The sequence below is a fragment of the Oryx dammah genome, unplaced genomic scaffold (genome assembly GCF_014754425.2).
Source record: "Oryx dammah isolate SB20612 unplaced genomic scaffold, SCBI_Odam_1.1 HiC_scaffold_21, whole genome shotgun sequence".
In the NCBI taxonomy this organism is placed as follows: Eukaryota; Metazoa; Chordata; class Mammalia; order Artiodactyla; family Bovidae; genus Oryx; species Oryx dammah.
In genome coordinates this window covers 33,204,248-33,224,515 of record NW_024070205.1, presented here as the reverse complement: position 1 = coordinate 33,224,515, position 20,268 = coordinate 33,204,248, and the positions used below count along the sequence as shown (strand labels likewise).

Here is a 20,268-nt window from a genome sequence, read left to right as displayed (position 1 = left end):
CTCTCACGTGGGTCTTAGAAGCCAGGGCAAATAAGTAGACACGGTGAGCCTCCACACTCCAGATAGGAATTCAGCCAGAAAAGGGAGAAAAGAACGACATGGGGGAGCCAAGCATCGGTGCCAGACCCACAACTTTATTTTCAAAAGCAGCTTATATACCCCAAATTGTACATTAAGAAATAATGGAATATGCAGTTATGCAGGGGCAGCAGTCCTGACCCCTATTGGGACCAGGCTTTCCTCTTGCATACCTTCTCGTATACAAAAGTTTACATTATCTTCTGGCCAAGAGGCCTGTTAACATTTTTATGGCTCTCTTCCTAGATAAATGTTTATCAACCAGAAAACTCAACCAGAAAACTCTTTTTTCCCTTGAAGTGTTTTTTCTTTAATCTGCATCACCCTCAAAGTACTAAATAAAGTTACATTCCTGTAGAACAAAGGTGCAGTGGGTTATAACAAAGAAAGTACTTAAAGATCTAATGTTGCTAATACCAGGGCTACTACCTGTTTTTTCTATATACCAACTATATCTACAAATAAAAGATATGAAAATTTGGCAGCAAGTATTGGCTCAACAAATGAAACCCTTAATCAGTCCTATTCTAATGATTTTGACTCCTCGGAAGCCCCTACATTCCTAGGATGTTTTAAGCTTCCTGTGCCTCTAGCGGTCGGTCGGGAGGCCGCAAACAATCACATGCACAGCTGTTAAGAGTCCGGCAGGCAGGCTAGAAAGCCATCAGAGGGGTTTTTGGATTGAAACACTCTTATTATGCCCAGGAGACTTATTATCTAAAAGCTCTAAATTAACTTCTTCCAGAAAAAGGTGGTGGGGGGACAGCCCCCTGTTAATGTCAGAAGAGTAGGTGGAAAGCATAACAGTAAAGCAGGCAGACTCTGGTTTTGGAGGGGTAGATGCTCAGGAACAGGGCGTCTCCTGAGGCTCGATCCCGCCTTTGCATATGCCGAGCCTCCTTCCTCATGACTGTTGCCACGGGCAGCGTTCCTCACGCTGGCTCCCGGCAGTAAACATTTTTGTTCAGTATTTTGTGTGGACAACCATTTTCAACTCATTTGGGTAAATACCTTGGAGCCCAACTGATGCATCATACGGGCTTCCCTTGTGGCTCAGACATTAAAGAATCTGCCTGCAATGTGGGAGACCTGGGTTTGACCCCTGGGTTGGGAAGATAACCCTGGAGAAGGGAATGGCTACCTTTTCCAGTATTCTTGCCTAGAAAGTTCCATGGACAGAGGACCCTGGTGGGCTATGATCTGTGGGGTCACAAAGAGTTGGACACAACTGAGCAAGTAACACACATATTAAAAGTGGGTTAAGTTTTGAGAGAAACTGCTCAGCTGTCTTCCATGTGGCTGCACCTTGTTGCATTCTCATCAGCAGTGAGTGAGAGCTCCTGGTGCTTCACATCCTTGCCGACATTTGACGTCATCGGTATCCTGTATTCGGGCTGTCCAAGCAGGTCTGTCATGGTTGTGATTGTTGTTTAGTTGCTCAGTTGTGTCCCACTCTTTGTGACCTCACCAGACTCTTCTGTCTGTGGAATTCTCCAGGCAAGAATACTGGAGTGGGTTGCCATTTCCTCCTCCAGGGGATCTTCCCAACCCGGTATCGAACCCTGGTCTCCTGCATTGACAGGTGGATTCTTTACCACTGAGCCACCCGGGAAGCCCACGTAGGGTAGCTCATTATTTTAATTATGATTCCCGCATGATGGCTGTTGTGATGTGTCTTTCCATCTACTTACTTGATATCTGTATATCTTCTTTGGCAAGATGTCTGTTTAGATCTTTAGCCCATTTTTAATTTGGGTTGTTTGTTTTCTTATTTGTTGTGTCTTAAAAGTTCTTTCCTACTTTTTCATTCCAGTCCCCTATAATGAAAAGGGCATCTTTTTTGGGGTGTTAGCTCCAGAAAGTCTTGTAGGTCTTCATAAAACCATTCAACTTCAGCTTCTTCAGCTTTACTGGTCAGGGCATAGACTTGAATTACTGTGATATTGCATGGCTTACCTTGGAAATGAACAGAGATCATTTGGTCGTTTTTGAGATTGCATCCAAGTGCTTCATTTTGGACTCTTGTTGACTATGATGGCTATTCCACTTCTTCTAAGGGATTCTTGCCCACAGTAGTAGATATAATGGTCATCTGAGTTAAATTCACCCATTCCTGTCTATTTTAGTTCACTGATTCCTAAAATGTCAATGTTCATTCTTGCCATCTCACGTTTGACTATTTCCAATTTGCCTTGATTCATGAATCTAACATTCCAGGTTCCTATGCAATATTGCTTTTACAGCATCAGACTTTACTTCTATCACCAGTCACATCCACAGCTAGATGTTGTTTTTGCTTTGGCTCCGTCTCCTCATTCTTTCTGGAGTTATTTCTCCACTGATCTCCAGTAGCATATTGGGCACCTACCAGCCTGTGGAGTTCATCTTTTAGTGTCCTTTTTTTTTTTTTTCATACTGTTCATGGGGTTCTCAAGGCAAGAATACTGAAGTGGTTTGCCATTTCCTTCTTCAAGTAGGAAGTCAAGAGATACCTGAAGTAACAGGGAAATTTGGCCTTGGAGTACAAAATGAAGCAGGCCAAAGGCTAATAGTTTTGCCAAGAGAATGCACTGGTCAGAGTAAACACCCTCTTCCAACAGCACAAGAGACAACTCTACACATGGACATCACCAGATGGTCAATAACGAAATCAGATTGATCATATTCTTTGCAGCCAAAGATGGAGAAGCTCTATACAGTCAGCAAAAACAAGACTGGGAGCTGACTGTGGCTCAGAACATGAATTCCTTATTGCCAAATTAAGACTTAAATTGAAGAAAGTAGGGAAAACCACTAGACCATTCAGGTATGACCTAAATCAAATCCCTTATGATTATACAGTGGAAGTGAGAAACAGATTTAAGGGACTAGATCTGATAGATAGAGTGCCTGATGAATTATGGATGCAGGTTTATGATATTGTACAGGAGACAGGAATCAAGACCATCCCCATGGAAAAGAAATGCAAAAAAGCAAAATGGCTGTCTGAGGAGGCCTTATAAATAGCTGTGAAAAGAAGAGAAACGAAAAGCAAAGGAGAAAAGGAAAGATATAAGCATCTGAATGCAGAGTTCCAAAGAATAGCAAGAGATAAGAAAGCCTTCCTCAGTGATCCATGCAAAGAAATAGGGGAAAACAACAGAATGGGAAAGACTAGAGATCTCTTCAAGAAAATTGGAGATACCAAGGTAGAATTTCATGCAAAGCTGGGCTCGATAAAGGACAGAAATGGTCTGGACCTAACAGAAGCAGAAGACATTAAGAAGAGGTGGCAAGAATACACGGAAGAACTGTACAAAAAAGATCTTCACGACCCAGATAATCACGATGGTGTGATCACTCACCTAGAGCCAGACATCCTGGAATGTGAAGTCAAGTGGGCCTTAGAAAGCATCACTACGAACAAAGCTGGTGGAGGTGATGGAATTCCAGTGGAGCTCTTTCAAATCCTGAAAGATGATGCTGTGAAAGTGCTGCACTCAATATGCCAGCAAATTTGGAAAACTCAGCAGTGGCCACAGGACTGGAAAAGGTCAGTTTTCATTCCAATCCCAAAGAAAGGCAATGCCAAAGAATGCTCAAGCTACCACACAATTGCACTCATCTCACATACTAGTAAAGTAATGCTCAAAATTCTCCACGCGAGGCTTTAGCAATAAGAGATAACAGTTTTGCCAAGAGAATGCACTGGTCATAGTAAACCATGAACTTCCAGATGTTCAAGCTGGTTTTAGAAAAGGCAGAGGAACCAGAGATCAAATTGCCAACATCCATGGATCATGGAAAAAGCAAGAGAGTTCCAGAAAAACATCTATTTCTGCTTTCTTGACTATGCCAAAGCCTTTGACTGTGTGGATCACAATAAACTGTGGAAAATTCTGAAAGAGATGAGAATACCAGGCCACCTGACCTGCCTCTTGAGAAACCTATTTGTAGGTCAGGAAGCAACAGTTAGAACTGGACATGGAACAACAGACTGGTTCCAGATAGGAAAAGGAGTATGTCAAGGCCGTATATTGTCACCCTGCTTATTTAACTTCTATGCAGAGTACATCATGAGAAATGCTTGGCTGGAAGAAGCACAAACTGGAATCAAGACTGCTGGGAGAAATATCAATAACCTCAAATACGCAGATGATACCACCCTTATGGCAGAAAGTGAAGAGGAACTGAAGAGCCTCTTGATGAAAGTGAAAGAGGAGAGTGAAAAATCTGGCTTAAAACTCAACATTCATAAAACAAAGATCATGGCCTCCGCTCCCATCACTTCATGGGAAATAGATGGGGAAACAGTGGAAACAGTGACAGATATTATTTTCTTGAGCTCCAAAATCACTGCAGATGGTGACTGAAGCTGTGGAATTAAAAGACACTTGCTCCTTGGAAGAAAAGCTATGACCAAACTAGACAGCATATTAAAAAGCAGAGACATTACTTTGCCAACAAATTTCCAGCTAGTTAAAGCTATGGTTTTTCCAGTGGTCATGTATGGATGTAAGAGTTGTACCATCAAGAAGGCTGAATGCTGAAGAATTGATGCTTTTGGACTGTGTTGTTGGAGAAGACTCTTGACAGGCCCTTTGTCTGCAAGGAGATCCAACCAGTCCCTCCTAAAGGAAATCAGTCCTGAATATTCTTTGGAAGGACTGATGCTGAAGCTGAAACTCCAGTACTTTGGCCACCTGATGCGAAGAAGTGACTCATTGGAAAAGTCCCTGATGCTGGGAAAGAGTGAAGGTGAGCAGAGAAGCAGATGAGAGAGGACGAGATGATTGTATGGCATCACTGACTTGATGGACATGAATTTGAGTAAGCTCCAGGAGTTGGTGATGTACAGGGAAGCCTGGCATGTTGCACTTGATGGGGTCGCAAAGAGTTGGGCACGACTGGGTGACTGAACTGAACTGTAGTTGAAGCACTGAATAATGGATGCTTTTGAACTGTGTTGCTAGAGAAAACTCTTGAGAGTCCCTTGGACTGCAAGGAGATCAAACCAGTCAATCCTACAGGAAATCAACCTTGAATAGTCATTGGAAGGACTTGATGCTGAAGAGCCAACTCATTGGAAAAGACTGATACGAGGAAAGATGGAAGGCAAAAGGAGAGGGGGTTGCCAGAGGTTGAGATGGTTGAATGGCATCACTGACTCAATGGACATCCCTCCGGGACATAGTGCAGGACAGAAGAGCCTGGCATGCTGCAGTCCATGGGGTCGCAGAGAGCCAGACATAACTTAGTGACTGAACAACAACAAGGGTAGCTGCTGTTCTGAGTTCTATCATTCTAGGTCAGTTTTATCAGTTTTTGGAACTTAAAGAGGAGCATATTGTATGTATCCTTGGAATCTAACTTCTTTCACTGAGCCTCATGTCTGAGATTCATTCATGTTGCTGTATATAGTGGTAGCTTATCTGTGGTCTTGGCTGTATAGAAGCACATAATTGGAATATTCCACAGGGCTTACCCATTTTGCTGTTCACAGTCTGTTGAATCATTTCCAGGTTTTGGCTCTTTTGAATACTACTATTATGAACATTTGTAAAAATTGTGAAGTGACCAGCACAAGTCTAGGTAACATCCATCATCAAACATGTGAATCATAAAATTCTTTTAATCCTTGCATGAGAACTATGATTACTCTCTCAGCAACTTTCAAATGCGCAATATGGTGTTATTAACTATAGTCACCATGATGTCCATTGCATCCCCATGAGTTACTTATTTTATACCTGGAAGTTTGTACCTTTTAACCCCTTCACCCATTTCACCTACCAACTCCCCCCTCCACCCCCCCACCTCTTGCAACTACCAGTCTCTCCTCTGTATTTAAAAGCCTGATTTTTTTTTTTTAAGATTTCAATATAAGTGAGATCATATGGTATATGTCTCAAACCCAGATCTTTTGCATCTCCTGCGTTGGCAGGGGGATTCTTTACCACTAGCACCACCTGGGAACCCCCTGATCCATTCACATTGTTGCAAATGACAAGATTGCCTTCTTTTTTAATGGCTGAATAATATTTCACATATATACATAATATGTTTTCTTTTTTTTGAGGCATTTATTTATTTATTTGGCTGCTTTGGGTCTTAGTTACGACACACAGGGTCTTCACTGCGATGCACAGGCTGCTCCCCAGTTGTGATGTGGGCTGCAGGGCACATAGGCTCAGTAGTTGTGTCGCACGGGCTTAGTTGCCCTGCAGCATGTGAGATCTCAGCTCCCTGACCAGGGCTCGAATCCACGGCCCCTGCACTGGAAGGTGGATTCTCAGCCACTGCACCACCAGGGAATTCCTACACCACGTTTTCTTTATCTATTCATCCAGAGATGGACACTCAGGTTTCTTCCACATCTTGGCTATTGTAAATAATGCTACAGTGAACATGAGGCTGCAGAATATTTTCGAGTTAGTGTTCTTTTTTAAATTTTCTTTGGTTAAATACCTAAGAGTGGGACTGCTGGTTCATATGGTAATTCTATTTTTAAGTTTTTTGAGGAACCTCCACAGAGCTTTCATAGTAGCTGTACCAAGTTACATTCCCAGCAATAGTAGATGAGGGGTCCCCCTTTCTCCACGCCCTCTCCAGTACCGGCCTTGTTCTTTTGGTACATCTGCGTTGTTCTGTGCCTGGGACTGAAGTCACTGGGTCTCTGGCAGCACAGGTCTAGCTTTGGTGGGTTCCCCAAGCAGCTTACACACCCACTGGAGTAGATGCCATGTCTGAACCACCTGTGTCCTTCTAATTGTGGAGTGTGTGTGGTTCTGTTTGTCTCTTTCACGGTCCTGGTGGGTGCTGGCATCTCCTTGTGTACAGCCTCCCAGATGACTGATGACCTTCCACACACCATCGCCTTAGGCTGATCCTCTTTTGAAGTGCTTTGCCCACTTTTCATTGTGCTGTCTGTTTTTCAGTTTGTAGGTGTTATGTGTATATCCTGATCCCTGTCCTTGTTGAGATGTTACAAATAGCTCCTCCCACTCTGTGCCTTGCCTTTGATTCTGTTAACAGTAGTTTTCCATTAAGTTCAGTTTATCAGTCGTTTTCTTAATGTATAGATTTCTTAAGTTGCGGGCTTCCCAGGTGGCGCAAGTGGTAAAGAATCTTACCTGTCAGTGCAGGAAACACAAGAGTTATCGGTTTAATCCCTGGGCCGGAAAGATCCCCTGGAGAAGAAAATGGCAACCCCCGTCAGCATTCTTGCCTGGAAAAGTCCATGGACAGAGAAGCCTGGCATGCTACAGTCCATGGGGTCATAAGAGCCATAAGTCCATGGGGACATGACTGAGCAGACAGCACACGTAAGCTGCACTCCAGAATGTCTACACAAAGTTTTGAAGATACACTCTGTGTTGTCTTCTTGAAACCTTTTCATATATTCGCATCTAGAATCCATCTGGAATTGATTTTGTGTGTCCCATGAGGTGGGGGTGGAGGTTTGTGACCTTCATAAAGATTCCAGAGAGTTAATAGGACATAAAAGGTTTTATAAAGCAGGGAATCCATACCCACCAAGCTTGAAAAGTGAGTCATTCCTCAACCTTGAATAGTTGTCTTAAGCAAAATGATGTTCCCAGGATCCAAAGTTTGGTTTTGCCAAAGACGAAAGCGGAGACTCAGGGGTGAATGAGGGCAGAGGGACAAAGCCTTGGTCTCAGCTCCGCCACACAACTGCTATTTCTTGGTGGCTGGACCCACTTATGGAAAGCAGCATTCGAGACGTTGTTGTCTCTGGGCAGACTGGACGTTTACAGTCTTGGCAGCCCTGACCGCTGGTTCTCATGGAGGGCACCGTTTCCTCTCAAGGACTGTGTCCTGGTCTCTAGAGTTCACGATGTGGTCCCTAGTGGGCAGCTCTCAGCAGGCTCATGAGGTCCTAGAGTAAGAATCACAGCTTGTTGAACCTGGGGCCCGTGGGCCTGGTGGCTGCCTCTGCCACACTATCCATTGTTCTACATTGTGAGAAGAATTTCTTTTTGTTTCTTCTTTTTCTTCATGAGTGGGGTGTGCCTCTGGAGTTTCCTCTCTTACTACTGTCCCCTCTCCTTTCAGGAAGGTTCCCCTGAGTCCTTGGCCATTTTGTCTGCCTGTGTTGGCCCTCGTCCTTCTGCACCACATGCGTGGGACTGTCTCTCCTTGTTACTCCCCTTGCTTCCTTGTCCAGGCTATTGTCTCTCTAACCTGCTTCTCTCAGTGGGATTTTCATCTAGTGGGACTTTGCTTAGTGTGAGGGCTGGGGTCTGGGGCAGCCAAGAGTATCCTCTGTTCTAAAAAGCTCACATTCCTCTTCCTATCCCTCGGTTGTCATGGCTGGGGGCATCTCCCACCAGACCAGTGTCCGGGCCTGGACCCTCTAGCACCACCTTGCTCTCCTCTTCATTGCTGAAAGTGTGAACCCTTTGACCCCTTTCCACCATTTCTTGCCTTCTTTTCTGTGCTTCCTTTAAGAGTCCTAATCCTGTGTCCCCACCTACAGAAGTTGCATCAGTGCGATTGGGAATACCTGCTTTATCTATGTGTTCATGCCCTCTTCCTCGCAACACCAAATCAGTTGAAAGTAAAGTGCAGGCATGATGACACTACCTTTAAATAAATTCAGTGATCTGCATTACTTAAAAGTAAGGATGCCCTTTTCTGTGCACACAGTTCTATCTTAAGATGATAAGCATTTCATAATCAAAATTTCCCATTTCCCCATTTATGTCCATTATAGCTATTTTTTGTTCTGACATCCGGTTCAGCGAAGTGAAGTGAAAGTCGCTCAGTCGTGTCTGACTCTTTGCGACCCTGTGGATATACAGTCCATGGAATTCTCCAGACTGGAATACTGGAGTGTGTAGCCTTTCCCTTCTCCAAGGGATCTTCCCAACTCAGGGATTGAACCCAGGTCTCCAGCGTTGCAGGCGGATTCTTTACCAGCTGAGCAACCAGGGAAGCCCCACATCCAGTCCAGGTCCAGATATTATTTGCGATCATCTCTTTAGTCTCTGCGTCGAGGCTTGTCCCCTGCATTCTTTGTCTGATGACGGTGCCTTTTTGAAGAGACCAAGCGCTTCGTAGAATGTCCTGTGTTCTGTGTGTGTCTGCTTGTTTCTGCACCTAGCTGTCGACCTCCTTTGTCCTCAGCAGGTCTTGTCCACTGGCTGGGTGAGGGCTGAAAGCTCCATCCCTCTTTGGATTTGGCGGGAACACGTCATGGTTGAAGGCTCATGCTGCACGTGCATCCCATCGAAGGCACCAAGCTCAGTCTGTCTCACTGTGGGGGTGCTCATGGGAGCACTTCCTTGGGGCACCCTCCCAGATGTCTCCAGTAGGAAGAGGGAGGTGCTTCCATCTGCACTTGGAAGATTCTTGGGGGCTGTTCTTTGGTTCCTTGTGAATATTTGATTCCTACAGTCTCTTTTCTGACTGTACTAACATCCTTGGCTGTGCTTTGCCTGAATCAGCTATTTAATGAAACTTTCCAAAGGGCTTACCTGGTGGCTCAGATGGTAAAGAATCTGCCTGCAATGCAGGAGACCTGGGTTTGATCCCTGGGTCAGGAAGATCCCCTGGAGAAAGGAATGGCTACCCACTCCAGTATTCTTGCCTGGAGAATCCTAGGGACAGAGGAGCCTGGTGGGCTACAGTCCATGGGGTTGCAAAGTGTTGGACGAGACCAAGCGACTAACACTTTCACTTTTGAAATGGTAATTCTAATGCTAGCATTTGGTCTCCCTTGATTAGCTGACATTCTTCTATAAAGAGAGACTTTCTTTTGTCAACCAATGGTGAACTACATCTATAGCCTCCAAAAAAGACAGAACAAATGTTTAATACTTTCCCTTTAATTTCTAATTTTCAGAGTAACAACTTACTGTAACAGTTACTCCAGTAGTAACAGTTGAGGTTTTATATGTCTGGCTCTTTGTTTTGTCTCTGGGGTAGCACTCAGATCTCTCGGATGTTTATTTATTCATTATTGCTAGTTTTTGATGCCCTAATTTCCCCCCATTTGCCCAGTGGTAGCCCTTCTGATTGGCCTGGGTCTGTTGACACACTCTCGTTGGACTTGGCTGGGGCCTCGCTTTATGGAGCAAAAGTCTCCTGTTCCCTGGGTCTCCTGTTTCTCCTGGGAGCCTGGCACCCACACTGTAAATGCTTGCTAGATAGAGGCCATGACCCAGATGTTTTGATCTGGATCTCAACTGCTTCTAGACCTTTCCTTGGGCAGAGTTGAGGCATATATTAAAACATGATTTCACTTTGACATTTCTAATTCAAATTTAGAGGTTTTTCCTTAAAATATTTTATTTGTATCTCTTTCCTCTTAATGTGACTACAAACAATATATGGCTGATGAAAGTTCTGTGGTCCTGGGCTGTGTCCCACAGGATGCAGTGAGTTAGTGCAGCCAAAAGTGCATGCTGTTCCCAATTCGATGTTCAGTCAGATTTGCCTGTTTTGGTTTGTTTTCAGTTTTATGTTTGCTTTCTTTCCTTCCTTTCTTTGTTTTTTGGCTGTGGCATGTGATTTGAGGCTCTTAGTTTCCTGATCAGGGATTGAACCCATGCATGCTATGGCAGTGAAAGCACCGTGTCCTGACCACGAGATGGCTGAGAAGTTCCCAGCTTTCTTTCTTTTTTGCTTTAATCTGTTGGAATATTTACATGGCTCAAAACACAAAACCATAGTTGAATATACACTCAAAGCTCCCTCCCTTCGTCATCCCCTTAGATGGTCCCCACCTGCTCAGCCTCCTGGAGGCAACCTGGCTTCTAGTTTATGGCTTAAGCAAATATTTATATTTATATTTTTCCTTTTTTTCATCTTCAAAAAGTAGCATAGCAAATACATGTGTTCAGCATGGAAAGTTTACTTTCCGTCCTCCCGAGTTTTACTCCATGTGGAAACCACCTGCATTGTTTTTACCGCTACATTGTTCTGTGTTGGGTGCACATCCTGTGGTTTATTCAACCATCATCCCACTGATGGAGGTTTGGGTCTTTTCAGGGTTCTGCTGTTTCAGACAACGAGGCAATGAGCAGCTCTGTGTTTCTGGGGTTTTCTGTGTCTGAAGGTGTGTTTTGGGGCAGATTGCTGGCAGTGGGTAGGATTGACCCTCCCCTCTGTTAGCCTCCCCCACAAAATGGGTTGCTACACTTTTAAATGTAAGTATTTGTTTCTTCCTCTGCATCAGGCCTCAGCTGCAGCTCCCAGGATTGCCAGTCTTTGTTTCGGCCGGCGGGATCTTTAGCTGTGTCTTGTGGACTCTTAGTTATAGCCTGTGGGATCTAGTTCCCCTGCCAGGGACCGAACCCGGGCCCCCTGCATTAGGAGCCCAGAGTCTTAGACATGGACCCCCAGGGAAGTCCCAGGTTGCTACACTTCAGGATTTTTATAATCTCATTGATGTGAGACGAATGAAGTTGAATGTCTTTTGTCATTAGCAGTAAATTTCCATTCCATTTTTCTATCAGATTTTTCATTTCTTTTGTCCTGTTTTGGGAACTCTGTTAGGAGGACTAGCCTGTTGCCTGTGATGTAAATCGCCAGTATGATTTCTGCTTTGTTGTTCGTCTTTTTGCTTTGCTTAGGGTGGGTTTTGCCATGTAAAGGTGTTTCTTTCCTGTAGTCTAATGTGTCAATATTTTGTTGCTTCTAGAGTCCTGAGTCATAGATGCAAGGGCTTTCTCTCCTTTGTAAGAGATTTGTGCATGCTTTCTTCTGGGACTTGTAGATTTCATTTCTCACATGTAGATTTCTGATCTCTGTGCAGTTTATCCTGCTGTGTGATGGCAGATTTGGATCGGCTTTATCTCTTCCCAAGTGTCTCTCCGATTGACCCGGCACTATTTATTAAAAGGCTTGTCTTTTCCCCCAGTAACTTGAGAGCCACACTTATCATATACCTTTTTTTTTTTTTAAATGATTCAGTGTCATTTTGGATTTTCTTGCTTGTTCCGTTAGCCCAGTGGTTGGCAAACTATTTTAAGGGCCAGAACAAAATATTTTAGACTTTCTGGCTTTACATATGATCTCTGTGTAATCATCTTCTTCTTCTTTGTTTTCCTCAACACTTAAAAAAAAGCCATTCTTATTTATTTCTTGTTTACTTTTGGCTGTGTCGGGTCTTTGTTGCTGCACGTGGGCTTTCTCTAGTTGCAGTGAGCAGGCGCTCCTCTTTGTTGTGCTATGCAGGCCTCTCACTGCGGTGGCTTCTCTTGTTGAGGAGCACAGGCTCTACGGTGCTCAGGCTGCAGCAGTTGTGGCTCATGAGCTTCACTGCCCTTCAGCATGTGGAATCTTTGTGGACCAGGGATTGAATCCGTGTCCCCTGCATTGGCAGGTGAAGTCTTTACCACTGGACCATCAGTAAAGTCCTGTAAAAGCTATTCTTAGCTCATGGTGGGTTGGCCTGTGAGCCGTAATTTACCAGACTGTTAGAATGTCTATGCATGAAGGTCACACTGTTTATCAGAGGCGTTATGTTGTTCTTCCTTGCGTGGTACTCCTGGACATTCTTGCTGGTTTGGTTTCCCAGGTAAACTTGTTGGACTCCTCACTGGAGTTCTGGAGCATTCACAGATGAACGGTGGGGATAACTGCCCTCACAGGATGGGAGCTGACCTTCCCCAGGAATGGGGATGTCTTTCCATACACTTATTTTGGCTTCCCTGTCTTCTGAAGACACGTAATTGTACCTCAAACAGGTTTTTCTATTTTCTTATTTTCTAATCAATTAAAGTTTGCATTTATCTTTATATTACCTTCCTTCTACTGTTTTGGTGGTGTTCTCTATTATTTGTTGCTTAATTCATTTACTGTAATTCTTTGGTTCTTGGGATATAAAGTCTTGAAGGTGCAGCAAGGATCCTACCTGGGCTGGGGCGTGGTGTTTGTGACAGGGTGAGGGAGCTAAGCCTGGGAGCCTGAAGTGCCACTGCCCCTGGGAGTCAGTGGTCAGCTTCCCTGCAGACTTTTGAGTGGGATGGATATGATGCAGGGCTCTTTAATGGGTGCTTTGGCACTGCCATGGGATGGACTACAGGGAGCTTGGGCCTCAGGAAAGGCCACCAAGGAGCCAGTTGTCTGAACTGAACAGCAGTGGAGGGGTCCAAGCCTACAGTGGGGAGGAGTTGGGAATGTCCAGCACAAGGGGCCTTGGGCTGCCCCCAGACAAGGATGCCTTCTGTGTGTGACACTCAACACACTGTCAGCTCTGGGCTTGGTGTGTCACCTGAGACCATGAGCCCCATCAAGGCAGGGGCCTGTCCATCCTGTCCCCCCAAATGACCCCACACAGGGCCCTGGGCATGTACTGCATATGAATTCATGATTGTGGTGAGAGGACCTGTTTGCTGAAGGGATGTGGTGATGATGGAGCCCAGCTGGGGTGTCGGGAGGATATGGTGCCTGGTGGCAGCTTTGATTGACGCAAGGAGGATCTGGCTGAGCAAAAAGATGCAGGGTCCAGCTGGGATGGGCTGCATTCAGGCACAAGTGCAAGTCTGAGTGAAGGGTAGTGGGGCTGGGGGTGTTCGAGGTGAGTGTGGAGGGCCCCAGGGGAAGGGTGTCTGGTGTCATTTGGGAGGTCAGCCCGCACAGTTCGTGTCCTGGAGCTAGCAGTCTGACCAGTGTAGGGGTCAGTGCTTCTATACTCCTTCTCTGCGGCCCAGGAGGCCCAGCAGTGGGTGTTACCCGGTGCTGTGAACTTGACCTTCCACGTTGCCTGGTCCTCTTTCCAGTCCCCAGGGCACCTGGATGAGCAGCCTCAGGGTGGGTATCATGAGACTGACCCGATGCCCAGGCTGCTTAGCTCTTGGAGCTGGCTGGTGGGGCTGGGGCAGGGCAGTAGGGTCCTTGACCTCCACTGGCCCTGGGAATTGCTCTGGTCACTGGAGATGGGACACTGGGGCCTGGCCTGCCATGTATGACATCATTCCCAACCCCTCTCGTGGCCTCTGTCCTGCTGCTCGGTGCACTGTCCTGCCCAGCACTGCCAGGGGCGGGGGCGGGGGTGGGCGGTGCTTCTGGCTGGAGCCAGGGCCACATGTCTGGACCTTTCTTTGTGTTCCCTGAGCCCATCAGGACCACCCCCCTACTCCCCCTCAGCCCCTGGTGGGTGCTGTCCTGACCTGCTTCACTGCTCCCACTGCCCTGGCCTTGAGGAGAGTGGAGGGGGAGCTATGTGGGTGCCCATGGGTTGAGGTGGCTGCAGGGGGTGAGGGTTAAGCCTGCCTGGGCAATGCAGGCTGCTGAGTGAACATCTGCCTTCCTCCCCAGGTTTTGTTGTTGTTCAGTCACTGAGTCATGTCTGACTCTTTGTGACCCCTTGGCGGGACTGCAGCCTGCCAAGCCTCCCCCGTCCTTCACTATCTCCTAGAGTTTGCTCAAATTCATGTCCATTGAGTTGGTGATATCTAACCATCTCATCCTCTGCCTCCCCCTTCTTTTCTTGCCCTCAATCTTTCCTGGCATCAAGGTCTTTTCCAATGAGTCGGCTCTTTGCATCAGGTGCCCAAAGTATTGGAACTTCAGCTTCAGTAACAGTCCTTCCAATGAATATTCAGGTTTGATTTCCTTTTGAATTGGTTTAATCTCATTGTTGTCCAAGGGACTCTCAAGAGTCTTCTCCAACACCATAATTTGAAAGCGTCAGTTCTTCGGTGCTCAGCCTTCTTTATGGTCCGACTCCTCACGTTATGCATGACTGCTGGAAAAACCATAGCTTTGATTATATGGACTGCTTTTAAAATGCTGCTATATGGTTGATGGAAAGGGAAGAACTGCTGTATTCAGTATGTTTCCCCTGATAGCTTATGAGTGAATGATGTCAGAAGATTTAGCTTTGGGACCAGGGACCAGGCATGATCACCCAAGAGCTTTTGTGTAGTTGAGTTTTATTAAAGTGAAAAAGGGACAGAGAAAGTGTCTGACATAGACATCAGAAGGGGGATGGAGAATGCCCCCCTCACTAGTCTTAGGAAGGGAGCTATATACTTTTAAAATTGGTTATTACAATAAATCAAAAGAATATCTCAAGGTTGTAAAGATCTTACTAGACCACTCCCACAATTTACATTTTAAGCTGACAGGATCAGAACTAACAATAGAAAGATCTTACCAGACCCACTCTCATAATATACATTTTAAGAGAATAGGATTAGTCAGAAGGTTTTCAAGAAGGAGAAACTGTCCTCAAGCAGGATTCATTGCTGTTATGTAATCCTTGGTGGTGGTGGTTTAGTTGCTAAGTTGTGGCCAACTCTTGGGTCCTCGTGGACTATAGCCCACCAGGCTTCTCTGTCCATGGGATTCTCCAGGCAAGAATACTGGAATGGGTTGCCATTTCCTTCTCCAGGGGATCTTCCTGACCCAGGAATCGAACCCAGGTCTCCTGCATTGCAGGCAGATGATTTACCGACTGTGAGGAAAGCCCTTAGTACAGAATTTAAGCTGAGTTGTTTGTTGTGTAATCATCAGCTCTGGGCTTAAAGAAAAAAACATTTTATGTGACTAAGAAAGGTAGAGAAAAAAGACGTTTGTCCTTTCCTCCTCCTTGAGAATTCCAGACCCCTATCTCCTCCTCAACAGCCACAGACCCCTCTCTCCTCCTTGGGGATCCTGGACATCTTATCAACCTGCCTAGGAACTGACTCTCTCACCTCCATTTTTCTCTTCCTGCACTTTAACTAATGGTGATTTCAGTGACATTTTTGTTAATCGAGGATTAGTGATGATGCCACTTTGAAAAGGTGAAGGCAGGAGCCACAGTCCAGTTCCTGTCTCATATTGATAAGCCTGACACCAGGGGGACCCCAGAGAGGCCTGGGCTCCTGTAGGACTGAGTGTGTTGGGGTTGGGTGCTGACTTGGGGTGGGCTGCTAAGCTCTATTTCAGTTTAAGCTCTGCACATGCCTGTGTGTGAATATCCCAGTTTTTAAAAAACCTTAGTGAAGTATAGTTGGTTTACAGTGTGATGCTAGTTTCTGCTGTATAGCAGTTATTCAGTTGTGTGTGTGTGTATATATATATATATATATATATATATATATAGTTTTTCATAGTCTTTTCCACTACAGTTTATCACAGGATATTGGATATAGCTCCCTGTGTTATACAGTAGGACCTTGTTAGTTACCACCCTATATGTAATAGTTTGCATCTGCTGGCCCCCCACTCCCAGTCCTTCCCTCCTCTGCCTCCTCTCCCCCTTGGCAATCACGGGTCTGTTCTCTATGTCTGTGCGTCTATTTTTGTCTTGTAGCTGGGTTCACTTGTGTCCTCTTTTAGATTCTGCATATGAATGATATTATATGGTGTTTGTCTTTCTGACTTACTTTTCTTAATGTGATCATCTCTGGGTCTATCCATGTTGCTGCAGATGGCATTGTTTGATTCTTTTTAATAACCAAGTAATATTCCATTGTCTGAATTTGGCACTAAGGAGTTCATGATCTGAGCCACAGTCAGCTCCCGGTCTTGTTTTTGCTGCCTGTAGAGAGCTTCTCCGTCTTTGGCTGCAAAGAATATAATCAATCTGATTTTGGTGTTGACCGTCTGGTGATGTCCATGTGTAGAGACTTCTCTTGTGTTGTTGGAAGAAGGTGTTTGCTATGACCAGTGCATTTTCTTGGCAAAATTCTATTAGCCTTTGCCCTGCTTCATTCTGCATTCTAAGGCCAAATTTGCCTGTTACTCCAGGTGTTTCTTGACTTCCTAGTTTTGCATTCCAGTCCCCTATAATGAAAAGGACATCTTTTTTGGGTGTTAGTTCTAAAAGGTCTTGTAGGTCTTCATAGAACTGTTCAACTTCAGCTTCTTCAGCGTTACTGGTTGGGGCATAGACTTGGTTTACTGTGATATTGAATGGTTTGCCTTGGAAACGAACAGAGATCATTCTGTCGTTTTTGAGGTTGCATCCAAGTACTGCATTTCGGACTCTTCTGTTGACCATGATGGCTACTCCATTTCTTTTGAGGGATTCCTGCCCGCAGTAGTAGATATAATGGTCATCTGAGTTAAATTCACCCATTCCAGTCCATTTTAGTTCGCTGATTCCTAGCATGTCGATGCTCACTCTTGCCGTCTCCTGTTTGACCACTTCCAATTTGCCTTGATTCATGGACCTAACATTCCAGGTTCCTATGCAATATTGCTCTTTACAGCATCAGACCTTGCTTCTATCACCAGTCATACCCACAACTGGGTATTGTTTTTGCTTTGGCTCCATCCCTTCATTCTTTCTGGAGTTATTTCTCCACTGATCTCCAGTAGCATATTGGGCACCTACCGACCTGGGGAGTTCCTCTTTCAGTATCCTATCATTTTGCCTTTTCATACTGTTCATGGAGTGCTCAAGGCAAGAATACTGAAGTGGTTTGTTATTCCCTTCTCCAGTGGATCACATTCTGTCAGACCTCTCCACCATGACCCGCCTATCTTGGGTGGCCCCACACTGCATGGCTTAGTTTCATTGAGTTAGACAAGGCTGTGGTCCATGTGATTAGATTGACTAGATTTCTGTGAGTATGGTTTCAGTGTGTCTGCCCTCTGATGCCCTCTCGCAACACCTACCATCTTTCTTGGGTTTCTCTTACCTTACACGTGGGGTATCTCTTCATAGCTGCTCCACAAAGTACAGCCACTGCTCCTTACCTTGGACGAAGGGTATCTCCTCACTGCCACCCCTCCTGACATTGCCAACAAAGGTCCGTCTAGTCAAGGCTATGGTTTCTGCAATAGTCATGTATGGATGTGAGAGTTGGACTGTGAAGAAAGCTGAGTGCTGAAGAATTGATGCTTTTGAACTGTGGTGTTGGAGAAGACTCTTGAGTCCCTTGGACTGCAAGGAGATCCAACCAGTCCATCCTAAAGGAGATCAGTCCTGGGTGTTCTTTGGAAGGATGCTAAAGCTGAAACTCCAGTACTTTGGCCACCTCACGCGAAGAGTTGACTCATTGGAAAAGACTCTGATGCTGGGAGGGATTGGGGGCAGAAGGAGAAGGGAACAACAGAGGATGATGGACGCGAGTCTGAGTGAACTCTGGGAGTTGGTGATGGACAGGGAGGCCTGGTGTGCTGTGATTCATGGGGTCGCAAAGAGTCAGACATGACTGAGCTGAACTGAACTGAATATTCCATTGTATATCTATCTATCTCTCTACCTATCTATCACGTCTTCTGTCTCTGGTGAATGTCCTAGTTTTTTTTTTAAGATAATTTGATGTGGACCATGTTTTAAAATTTTGAGTTTGTTACAGTATTGCTGCTGTTTTATGTTTTGGGTTTTTGGCCCTGAGGCATATGGGGTCTTAGCTTCCGACCAGGGATCAGATCTGGACCCCCTGTTTTGGAAGGTGATGTCTTAGGCACTGGACTGCCAGGGAAGTTCCTGAATGTCCCAGTTTGAACAGAAGTAGATGGCATTTCTCCCTAAATCCTATGCATCAGGTTTCATACTCCCTGGCTGGCCTCATCAGGGCATCTGTCCTTGTTCAGCATTGACTGTTTCACCAGGACTTGGTGAAACACATCTGTCTTATTTGAGGAGTAGCTTATTGCATATATTGGAAAAAAATATAGTCTTCTGAACACCACTCTTCCTGTCGTTAATTTGGGTATTTTATAATGTTTTGATTAATATATTTATTAAGCTACGGCTCTGCTAGAAGTGGAAATTTTTCATCATGCCCAGAGCAGAAAGTCCTCCAAGTATATAAAGATGATAAATGATTCCAGTTACTGTTGGGCCTGTTTGGGGCCCTTTGCACAGGCTCTCCGGGCTTTCAGCGGAAGTACCTGGTGGACCCCGGGTTCCTGAGACCCGGGGAGCAACGCTGGTTCGCCCGCTACCTGGCCATGCAGACCCTGCAGATCGATGTCTGGGATGGGGACTCCCTGCTTCTTGTTGGATCTGCTGCCGTTCAGCTGAAGGTAGGTTTTTTCCACAGTCTCCTGCAAGGTCTGTTGCCTGGCGGTGTTGGTCATTGCCCAGTGCTGGGCGTCGGCCTGGCTTCTTGGTTCACAAATTCAAACACTGCCAAGTCCTTGCCTTCTCCAAAGGAAGCGATGTTTACAGAGCCTAAACTCAGTCACACTAGCTTACATCCGCCCGGTCATCAGATCCTCAATCGAGCAGGTAATGTTGGCTCTGCTCCCTCGATGGTGAGCATGGCAGTTCCCTGAGAGCAGTAAGGGGTCGGCCATGTTCTCCAGGGGCTGGGCCTGCCCCTCGAGGTGCGCCCTCAGGATGGAGGACGCGATGAGTGAGTGACGGGCTGGGGAAGTATTTCCCGATGCCTATTCTCAGTTCCATGAATCACGAGAATCAGAATCTCATCCTTTTTCTAACTGTGCTTTCTATTCTCCTCATAGGCTAAAACTGAGATCTACACATTAATTCAATTTTCTTCCCTGGGGCTTCTCCCCGAACTTTTCCTATCGTGTGACCAGGACCCCAGAGGGTCAGCATGGGGTCACACGGCAACCTCTAGACCAGGCCCTGGGTCACATCTACTGGCCCACATGCTGTCCTGAGAGCTTGCCCCCCAACCCTCCACCCTGGGGTGGAGTGGAAAAAGATACAGGGCCATCCCTACAGCTCTGGAATCTCTCTGTCCTTCATCCACTTTTCCTTCATCCCCTGTTTTTGAAAAATTGTTTATTTATTTATTCGCCTGGATCGGGTCTGAGTTCTGGCATGCGGGATCTTTCGCTTTGGCGTGGGGTCCCTCTGGTTGTGCTGCTCAGGCTCAGTAGTTGTGTCATCTGGGCTCAGTGGTTGTGGTGCTTGGATCAGTTGTTGTGGTGCTCAGACTTAGTTGCCCCGCCGCATATGGGATCTTAGTTCCCGGACCAGGGATCGGACCCATGGGTCCTGCCTTGCAAAGTGGATTCTTAACTGCTGGACACCAGGGAAGCCCCACAGCTGTTTTCCTTCTGGATTCCAGCCACAGCCCCCTAGGTTACCCTGCTTGAGCCTTGCATGGCTGGTCGCTGAGACCTGCAGGGCCACTCCCATCCCTGCCTCGCTCCTCAGTGCCCTGCCCCCTGAGGAGCTCATGACTCTGCTACTTGCATGTCCCCTTGCAGTGACTCTGACCCTGTGCTCTCTCAGAGAGCCACCTGCTCTTCCCTCCCCTCTTCCCTCTTTCAGCTGGCCCGGCTGCAACTGCCCCCACCCCCGGGTCTCAGGGCCCATCC

General features: G+C 46.0%; 1 protein-coding gene across 1 annotated transcript in view; it reads left to right on the top strand.

The window, feature by feature from the left end:
- NPHP4 (nephrocystin 4) overlaps window positions 1–20,268 on the top strand; it is a 143,974-nt gene that overhangs the window by 97,024 nt on the left and 26,682 nt on the right. The window contains exon 18 of the mRNA XM_040263281.1: window positions 18,839–18,999. Within this exon, the coding sequence (XP_040119215.1) occupies window positions 18,839–18,999 (161 nt within the window). The remainder of the gene's footprint in view (window positions 1–18,838; window positions 19,000–20,268) is intronic.